The sequence below is a fragment of the Aythya fuligula genome, chromosome 29, assembly GCF_009819795.1.
Source record: "Aythya fuligula isolate bAytFul2 chromosome 29, bAytFul2.pri, whole genome shotgun sequence".
Classification (NCBI taxonomy): Eukaryota; Metazoa; Chordata; class Aves; order Anseriformes; family Anatidae; genus Aythya; species Aythya fuligula.
Window position 1 is genome coordinate 1125061 of NC_045587.1, and position 9998 is coordinate 1135058.

General features: G+C 45.4%; 1 protein-coding gene across 1 annotated transcript; it reads left to right on the forward strand.

Moving 5' to 3' along the window:
* The first annotated feature begins 1078 nt into the window (after nucleotides 1–1078).
* RACGAP1 (Rac GTPase activating protein 1) lies at nucleotides 1079–9384 on the forward strand. The gene is made up of 17 exons (XM_032204773.1): nucleotides 1079–1132; nucleotides 2500–2588; nucleotides 3036–3238; nucleotides 3605–3741; nucleotides 3946–4015; nucleotides 4225–4278; nucleotides 4924–5001; nucleotides 5139–5256; nucleotides 5448–5578; nucleotides 5729–5893; nucleotides 6264–6359; nucleotides 6595–6793; nucleotides 7099–7204; nucleotides 7395–7527; nucleotides 7660–7795; nucleotides 8053–8158; nucleotides 8440–9384. Exons 2-17 carry the CDS (start codon nucleotides 2504–2506, stop codon nucleotides 8513–8515), a joined length of 1893 nt encoding a protein of 630 aa, XP_032060664.1. The 5' UTR covers nucleotides 1079–1132; nucleotides 2500–2503; the 3' UTR covers nucleotides 8516–9384.
* The last annotated feature ends 614 nt before the right edge of the window (nucleotides 9385–9998 follow it).

The window sequence follows — 9998 nt, forward strand, 5'->3', positions numbered from 1 at the left end:
CAGGTCACATTTCCCCTGTAAAATGTAGATAATTTTGACCATCTTCTGTGAGGAAGCCTCATTACTCTTTACTCTTCAGGGAACCTTGAGGCTTTTTGAAAACTATTATGAATTAATTATTATTAATTAAGTTAAAGCAGACTATATAACCTAAATAAAACAGTCCTGAAAAAGCAGCTGGATGTTTGAGAGCAATCTGCTTTACGAACTCACTTTTCCACTTAGCAATTTTAAGCATTTAGTTCCGCTTTCTAATTGCTAATATCCATTCTTCAATTACCCGCTGTTTTGTTTCAGATTTAAAAGATTAAAGTGCATTGATATTTTATGATTATGCGATTTCGCTTCTTGTAATTGTTGGGTTTTGGCTTGTGTTTTATCTGTTTGCATATTAAATGCCTGCGACTGGAGGAGTCGTACGTGGCATGAAATGGGGCTTTGCTTTTTTTTTTTTGCACATGGGACAGGTGGCTGGCTGTTACTCAGATCAACATTTCAAAGAGAAAAATCAGCCAAGGCATCATTTTTCTCAAGGGACAGCATTGAATAAACGGCTTTCTAGTGAAATATATCAGCTCTCTGGGTCACGCTGAGTGTTTTATGTCACTCTGCAAAACCAGTGCATGGGGGGCTCTCAGATTCTCCCAACCTTTGCCATTGGCATAGCTTAAAGTCACAACTGGGCTTCAAACTGAGGCTTTTTTTTTCCCCAAACACCCCAAAACAGCAGCTTTTTCTGCCCAAAACAGCCCTTTGGTGCCAATGGCTGCAGCAGAAGCAGCCCTCGGTTTGGGGAGCTTAGGCCCTGCAGGCATCGCCTGCCTGCTCTGTTGCTAAGCAACGCGGGCTGAAAACAGCTGCCAGCAGTAAAGATGGCGCCACTTCGCCTTCATCACGGGGACAGTCCGGGCCTTTCCCACGTTCGCTCCGCTGCGCGGAGGAGAGAAACCTCGCCCTTAGCAAACATGGCGCCGGCTTGTCTTCAGACGCGCGGCGAGCAGAGCCAATGAGAGGCCGGGAAGGCGGAGCGCGGTCCGGGATTGGCTGGCGGCAGGGATTCAAACCGAATCGCGGGGCGGTTAGGCTGAGCGGTTGGAGCTGGAGCTCGCGCCGCGCCGGGCCGGCGGCTGAGGTGAGTGGGGCGGGGGGCGGCTGAGGAGAACCGGGGGGGCTTCGGTCACCGGGCTGGGCACCGATCTTTGTCCCCCCCTTTGGGACGAGCCGGCGCCTCAGCCCTCCATCACCCAGGGGAGCCGCCGTCGAGGCCTGGTGTCCGTTTACCCGAAAGATTTTTTTTTTTAAATTTGATTTAATTTTATTTTATCTTCCCTCGCCCCCCATCGGGGGTTCTGGTGCTGTAAGCGAAGGCAAAAAGCTCTCGAAGTGCCCTCTGCGACGAAAAAAGCAGCCTACAAGGAAGGCTTTTTAAGCAAAAAGCCACTCTATACCTTGTGGTCTGCGTAAGATTGAAAGCCCCAATAATTATGTGTCTGTAGGGTCCACACATGCCCCTATATCAGTATATGTGCCTGTAAGGTCCATAAAAGCCTCCTTATATATATCTATATCTATATGTGTGTCTGTAGGGTCCATATGTGCCCCTATATAAGTATATGTGCCTGTAGGGTCCTCACGTGCCCCCATATAAATATATGTGTCTGTAGGGTCCATAAAAGCCCCCCTATATATATATGTGTGTGTTGTAGAGTCCATAACTGAATAAATAAAGTCCTTTGGAGCCTTCCCTGGTGGTCTCCAGAGCCTTCTGGTGTGTGTTGCCCCCATCCTGCACCTCTCAGCAGTGCCTGCACCTGCTGCTGATTTTTTAATTGGGTTGCCCTATGGACTCCAGCACCCTCTTGCATCGGAGAAGTGATTTCTGCGGTGCTGAGCTGGAGACTTTCCCCTTCATTGCTTCTGTTTATGCCATTGTTGCTGCTGCTCGAGGAAAATGTGCTGACTGTCTGCATTTTTAAAAGCTATTTGCGGCAGGAGCTGTAACTTAAAATGCAGCTAAATTTAAAATGGTATTAAAATTCCCCAGAATGTTGCTCCTATTTTTATCGTAGGAGCTCTGAAGACTTTCAGGTTTTTAGTGGCCTATATAGTACCAAGCTACTCACAGCCTGGGCACAAGCTGTGCTCTGCAGCCTTTCAGAAGGAAAATAGTTTGGGATCCCTCACTTTGCCTCACGTTCTGAACCTTTGTAGTGTCCTGGGGGTTATTTGAGGCAGTCAGGTGAGGATACTGCCTCTACATATGGCTGTGCTATCCTTAAATTGTGGAGGAACGAGGATCTGTATTCCCTAGGAAAGTGTTTAGATGTGTATATCGCCACGAAACATTTCTTAATGTGTTTTTGTTTGTGCAGCTTCCAAAACTTGCCTTAAAAAAAAATCCTGAAGCAAATTCTCTTTCCTTTGGACTGGTAACTCATTTTCCATTCGGAGGTGGGAAGAAAGGGCTGGGCTGTTTATTTAGTTCTGGTTTCTTGGCAGGAAGATGGAGGCCGCCACGCTGAATTTACTGCGTATGTTTGATCAACTCGTGCGCCAGGCTGAAGTTTTAAGTGAAGGAAATGAATACCGTAAGTTTTGTTTCAGTGGGCAGCCTAAGTGGGATGTTGTGCTTGTTTGTATGTTTATAAACTTACAGCAAACATTATTAGCTGTTACTGAAGAATCTGTTGACGAGGTGGTGAGTAATAAGACTGCTACAGGCACTCAGATTTTGAGTTTTTTTCCTCCGTTCTTGAGAAATGCGAAGTCACGGACTGACAGTAAGCTGACTTGATCTGTGCAAGGTCTCATTTAGGGTCTTTTCAGACCAAATCCTATGTGTCAGTATCAAGCAGAAAAGCTGTGAGATGCTGTGAGCATCTAGAGTGTAGCTGGGTGTGCTGAAAGGCCAGCTTTGCAACACTCTTCAGTTAAGAGCAAGCTATATTAATAGAAACCTACCCTCGGTGAAAGGAGGGTTGCTGCGTCTCCTCTGTTTGCCTGAGTAGTTAAAGATGTATTTGCCTTCTCTCCAGAATTTATTCAGCTAGCAAAGAACTTTGATGAATATCGGAGAAGACTGCAAAAAACAGAGCATGAGCTTGGCAGGTACAAGGATCTTCTGATGAAAACCGAAGCTGAATGTAGTGCTTTGGGTGTGAAGTTGAAACACGCTCGCAATCAAGTGGATGTGGAGATCAAACGCAGGCAAAAAGCTGAAATGGACTGTGAGAAGCTGGTGAGTATTTCCTTTATTACCAGTTAGCTCCAGTTAACGTGAAGAGGAGGTGGTTAAACTGCATTGATCTATGGAAAATAAGGACTGGCACTCGTGATATCTTGTTTCCTGGAGAGGAAAACAAAACAAACCCCACCAACAACAAATTGGCTTGGCTCCTTGTAGCAGCCTTCTGCTTTGGTTTGGAAAAAAGTGGCTGCTATTCAGAGTTACCTGGCAAAACACATGCTTTGCAGCTCTTAGCAGTGTAGTGTCACGAGTCCTGAGAGTCTATCCGTGTGGTATCTCAAATACCTGAGATTGGTTCCTACAGTAATTAAACACAGTTTATCCCATGGCAGCTTCTGATATTATCTCTCTTTCCAGGAGAGGCAAATACAACTGATTCGAGAGCTGCTCATGTGTGATGCATCGGGGAGTATTCAGCTAAGTGAAGAACAGAAGTCTGCCCTTGCCTTTCTTAACAGGCCACAGGTTTCTATGGGAGGTTCAGGCAACAAAAGGTAGACAAAGTAGTGTTTTGTCTGATCACATCAGTAGCAAATATTGATCTAGCTGCACGTGCGTCTGTGATGTGCTGCGTCGGTATCAACGGAGTTTTACTTTATAGTCCGGTTTGAAATAAAGCTCTGGAGGGATCATTTTGGGGGTCGTGGCTGATGGAAGGCCAAACTAATGATTTTTTTTCTTCTAATTTGTTTTTTTAGGCTGTCTACAATTGATGAATCTGGCTCAATTCTGTCAGACATCAGCTTTGACAAGACTGATGATTCACTGGTAATGTAACTCGAAGTCCTGAAGTCTTCCCCTATAAAACCTCAGGGATAGTCTCCAGAGACCCCTTGTGTTTAGATTACTGTAGTATTAGACTAGTAGAGCTGATCTGCATTTCTCTGGTGTGTCATTGGGTAAAACTTAATGAAAGCCCAGACCAGAGGCTGTGTGGTATTTACACTGAACTAACCAGTACTGTTTATTTCCCACAGGACTGGGATTCCTCTATGGTGAAAGCTGTCAGACTGAAAAGGAGAGAAAAGCGGGTATGTTCAATTCTTCTGCTTCAAATAGATGCTGCTGTTAGCCCTAGGTAACACAATGTCACCATCTGTCATCTCGCAGCTGCCTATAATGATGTTGAGCTGCTAGTCACAGTCAAACTTCAGACGGGTGTGCTACTGCTATACCTCTGCCCTGCTGTGTGGATTCTGTGTGAAAGTTAATTAAACGTGTACCTTGTGATGGCCTAGGGTTTGCTAGAAAGCATTTTAAAATCATTAACAGCTATTGTGTTAGGGAAAAAAGTCTGTAGGAAGCTGAATCCTTTCCTGTATGTAAAGGAGCTTGTGATTGTTTTGGTCTCCTGTTAGCATGCAGTAGGCACGGGTGGGAAAGGACAGCCTAAAATCATCACTAGTAGAGTTAAGAGTCTGGGATTTGATCAGTTACCGCTTATTTTTTTTCCTCTAAATTGATATTGATGGATTACAAAGCTGGCTAGGACAATTATTGGAAAGAGCTGCATGTTGAGGCCTCCTGATTATCTTCTGGTTTGTAACGAAAAGTGGTACTGTAGAGAACTTAATGCTGTTGTGCTGTGTGCAGACGATTGTTCTGCTCCTCTAATTCTACTGAACTCCTGTTGACGGTGTACGTGCCTTGTAGACAAAAATACTGTATCTCTTCAGCGATCTTCTAGGCAGTACATTGAAGGCCCACCAGGTCCTCAGAAGAAAATACGATCAATTGGCTCCACTGCAGACCAGGTATGGTGGTCCCAGCTGGGTTCATGTGCATTAAAATAGTTGGTCTTAGTGTGTACCCGTTTCTGGGGCCAACAAACTAAAATCCCTTGTCCTGTCACTCACTATTGCTGTCACTAACAATGTTCTCCTTGTTACAGGGAAATGAATCCATAGTAGCAAAGACAACTGTTATGGTCCCCAGTGATGGTGGCCCAATTGAAGCCATCTCTACCATCCAGACTGTGCCTTATAGCCTGAGAAGTCAGAGGAAGAGTGGTAGGTGTCATGGCTCCATTTGTTCTAGTCATGAAACAATTATGCAGTGGGCTGGAGGCTGTCCTGTAATGCCAGTTACCTTCCTCCAGGACCTAAGCAGCTGCCTCTGATTTATAATGCATTTTTTTTTGAGCAAAGATCACACAAAGGACCAATTCCCACCTAGCCAACACTCCTCTTCTGTCTTCCAGGTCCTTTGCAGCCTTGGAACAGTGATTCAAACTTGGGCAACAAGCAGCTGGAATCCAAATCGGAGAGTAATGGCTCTTGCACCCCCCAAAACAATGGGGGAGTGAGGCTGCATGAATTTGTTTCAAAAACGGTAGGTCAGGAAGAACTTGCAAGTTCATCTCGCTTCATTAAATACATGTATGCGTGTGATTGTGATATCAAGCTATTGATAAGAGGCTATCAGCTGTTATGTCTCAAGTCAATATTAACCATACCTATATAACATGTTCTGAATCATTAGGTTATCAAGCCGGAATCGTGTGTTCCTTGTGGAAAGAGAATAAAGTTTGGAAAAATATCTCTGAAGTGCAGAAGCTGCCGTGTGGTCGCTCATCCAGAGTGTCGGGACCGCTGTCCCCTTCCCTGTATCCCCACCTTGACTGGCACTCCTGTCCAAATTGGGGAAGTAAGTGTGTATAGGGAGCTTGGGGGACTATAGCTGCTGACACAAATAATCCTAGGTTAGAGGTGGAACGTGCGTAGGCTCCAAATTTGTCTTCTACAGAAGAGGGTCTGTTGCTCAGAGCTGCTTAATGAAATACAAATGAACTTGCTAAAGTATTGTTCCACGACAATGGATGATGGGGGTGATTTGTTAGGAGAGTCTCAAGTTGTGTATATGGCAGCTCTGCACACGCAATCCTGCAGCATTGTGCTGAGGGGTGTGGTATTGTGCGTCCCAGGGATGATGAAGGAGAAGTAATGCATGTTTTTGAGTCTAGATTCGTCTTGGAGACTCGAGTACCTTATTTTTTTTCTGCTCTTCTGCCTCTTAGGGGACCTTAATGGACTATGTTCCTTCTGCTCCTCCAATGATCCCTTCCATCATAGTGCACTGTGTTAATGAGATCGAGCAGCGAGGGCTACATGAGGTAAAAACAAAATGAGGTGTGAAACAGTGCTAATGAAACAGGTTGTGGTGTTAAGAGAAGCAAATCATTAACCCAAACGTCTCTTGTTTACTGGGTGTGTAGCACTGCTCAGTGGGGTGACTGAGTGAGCAGCAGTGTCTACGCTCAGGTGTGGAGGGAAATGTGGGAGCAGAAGTATGTAGGTTTTACATGCACAGTCTATATTCTGCCTGTAAGCAAGGCTTTCTGTCAACAGATGGGCCTTTACCGGATATCTGGCTGTGACAAGACAGTGAGAGAGCTGAAAGAGAAGTACCTGAGATCAAAAAACATTCCTTTGCTCAGTAAAGTAGATGATATCCATGCTATCTGCGGCCTTCTGAAAGACTTCCTACGCAGCTTGAAAGAACCCCTTCTCACGTTCCGGTTAAACAAGACTTTCATGGAAGCTGCAGGTAAGGAGATGCTAAATGACACCCTCAGTACTTTATAAAAGGTTTGGTGGTCACAGGTTTATCTGACATGTGAGCTGGCAGACTTCAGTGCTTCTGCTGCAGATATGCAGTCAGCTGGGGAGGTCTGTTCTGCTGTAGTGTTTTGGAAAAATGAAAATTCTAGTGCTTGGGCAGGATATGGAATTATTAGAATGGTTATTTCCTAGTTTTCTTGTTCCTCAGGCGGCTCTTACTGTGAGGGGAATGTTACAGCTGTGCATCTAAGACTGCTTTCTCAGGTCTAAACCTTTTTTCTCCTCCCCCAGAAATCTCAGATGAGGACAACAGCATTGCTGCTATGTACCAGGCAGTTAGTGAACTTCCGCAGGCCAACAGGGAAACCCTAGCGTTTCTCATGCTTCACCTGCAGCGGTATGTTCAGATGGACTGAGAGTCCTGGAAGGGGGGGGATATTGCCACTGGTCCTTCTCTACTTGTCTCTTATGACTGCTTGTGAGCAAGAAGTCTTTGTTCTTTTGGAGGCTGAAGTGCATATTGGTTGGGGAGCTGTGTGGAAGGTAAAGGGAGGGAAGCTACTTTTATTTTTTTTCTTTAAATATAGAGTCGCTCAGAGCCCAGACACTAAAATGGACGTTACCAACTTGGCCAAAATCTTTGGCCCCACGATAGTTGCTCACGCAGTGCCTGATCCTGATGCCATGACGTTACTGCAGGACACTAAGCGGCAGCCCAAGGTAGGTCAGCAGATGTGAGTAATGTGTCCCACGTGAAGAATTCTGTCAGGAGGGGAGATGAGGTGATGTCTGTCTGTGCATTAATGCCGTGTACCACTTCCTAACGTTAGCTACTCGTGGGTGTTTCTGTAGGTAGTGGAGCGGCTGCTGCTGCTGCCTGTGGAATACTGGAGCCAGCTGATGCTGGTGGAGCAAGAAAACATTGACCCAGCACACATAATTGAGAACACCAATGCCTTCTCCACTCCACAGACACCAGATGTTAAAGGTAACAGCTGAATGGTGCTCTATTGGCTGTGCAGCTGCTGTATGAGAAATAATGATCCTCAATCAAGGCTGCTTGTGAGACTTGGAACTAGCCATCCCTGCATGCTTTGTGCAGGAAGAGGGAAGGAAAGCATGCCAGAAAATACCAGATTTGTCTAGTATCTTTGACAGATGCTAGGCAATGTCTAATGTTGCTTGCCTAGCAGTGAAAACTCAGCTGTCCTCATGTTGCTCACTTGATTGCTTGTGTTTTGACAGTGAGCATGCTTGGACCACTCACCACTCCGGAACAGCAGCTGTCCAAGACGCCGTCATCTAGCTCCCTGTCCCAGAAGGTCCGGTCTACCTTCAGCATAACCCCCAAGTAAGTGCTGCTGGGTGCTTTTATGGAAATGTTGGTATGCTACAGGTGGTGTGGGTGTTCAAGGAGAAGTAAAAATAGACTTTTGGACAGAGTTCTGGGAGCAGCTTGGATTTACTACTTGATCTACTCTCTCCCTTCATGCTACAGTAACAGTGCAAGCTGCATAATGGTTAATGAGTGTGACCTTACAGTAGGGAGTTGGAACGCTTTAAGAGGCGGGTAGAATTTGAGTAAGTAGACCTCTATAGCCAAACCTCACTTTTCTACTTCTCTTGAACTAGATTTGGGAGCAAAAGCAAGTCAACAAGCCAGCTGGGGCGTCAAGCCAACTTCTTTGCCTCTCCTATGCTGAAGTGAAGTGGACCTGGGAGTGAATGTCGTCCTAGGATTTGCACACCAACACTTATGAGTACAACGAACACAACTCCCCTCCTTGGCAGCTTGTGAAATAAGATATTTTTCCTTTTATCTTTCAGCTTAACTAAGAATTTTAATGGGTTTTTTATTGTGCAATGTATTTTATTATCTAATGCTTTTAGTATTGGTGAAGAAAGTAACTACAGGATCTATTCAAAGTATTAATTAACAAAGAAATGGCTGAACTCGCTGACGCTTTCCAATAGCATCCTCTACCTGTGATAAGTGAAACAGAATTGTAAGCTGTAGTTTTTTTTCCCTAGCATGTAGGCTGCTCTTCACACAGGAGCGACCCACACTCCTCCTCCCATTGACTGAGCTGTGTCAGAATCCAGTCTTTCAAACAGCACAGAGTCTGTAATTCTTGGCTGCGCTGTGGCGGTGCAGCCTGTAATCCTGACGGTGGCGTTGTTGCATTTGTCTCATCAGGCAGAAGACACTTTAATTAACTGCCACAGGGACTGTGACTTTTCCCAAAGAAACATTCCCTGATACTGTGTTTACAAGGGGAAAACTTTGTAGAGGAAATCTTGTAGAGGACTGTATTTAGATAAAAGGATACCGATCCTGAAGGATTCTTGGGTACTCAAAACTAATTAATAGCAGTGTTCATACTGGTGAGGGGAATGAGGGTCGTTTAATAGCACCCTTGTTTTTGGGAGTCTCTGCTTTCTGAAATCAGATGTGACCTTGTGTACTGCTGCATGGAAAAACTTTGGGAGAATACAAAAGTTTATCAACTGGCTGTTTTTTACTGAGCTCTGGAAAACTGTCCTAACCTGTGCAGTGAAGTAAATCTTGAATTTCTATGTTTCTTTGTTTCCCCGGTGTTGTTACAGGAAGCAAAATAGCTTTGGTTGAACACAGGGGCCTGTGTTGTCTCCCTTTGGTGTGGGGTCTGCAGGGTGAAGGTTTCTCCAGCCTTGTTTGCACCCTGCAGGAGGTGGGGCAGCTGGGAGCCGCCACTACTGTTCCTGATCCCAGCAGGATCCACTGCAAGGATGGCTGCTGTGCGCTTAACACACTTTGCTGTGGGCGTAAAATCAAGTGGAGGAGCAATAGGACAAAAGGAAATGGCCTCAAGCTGTGCCAGGGGAATTTTAGGTTGGATAGTAAGGAAAACTTCCCTTGAAAGGGTTGTGAAGCATCAGAGCAGGCTGCCATTTGGTTGAGTCACTGTTCCTGGAGGTGTTTGTATTTAAAAGACATGCAGATGTGGTGCTTAGGGAGGTGGTTTAGTGGTAGGCTTGGCAGTGCTAGGTTAATGGTTGGGCTTCATCTTTGAGGTCTTTTCCAACCGAAATGGTTCTGGGACTGTCACTGGCAGGGAGCAGTGCCTCAGGCTCTGCCTCTTTTGGTGGGCAGTGCAGAATCTGAGGTTTACTGACTGATCCCTCAGTGGAGAAAGTACTTCCCTTCTGGG

Coding starts and splice junctions, on each gene's coding strand:
- RACGAP1 (XM_032204773.1), top strand. CDS start 2,504: ATGGAGGCCGCCACGCTGAATTTACTGCGTATGTTTGATCAACTCGTG. Junction 5,579..5,728: donor ATGAATTTGTTTCAAAAACG/GTAGGTCAGGAA, acceptor CTGAATCATTAG/GTTATCAAGCCGGAATCGTG. Junction 5,894..6,263: donor CTCCTGTCCAAATTGGGGAA/GTAAGTGTGTAT, acceptor TCTGCCTCTTAG/GGGACCTTAATGGACTATGT.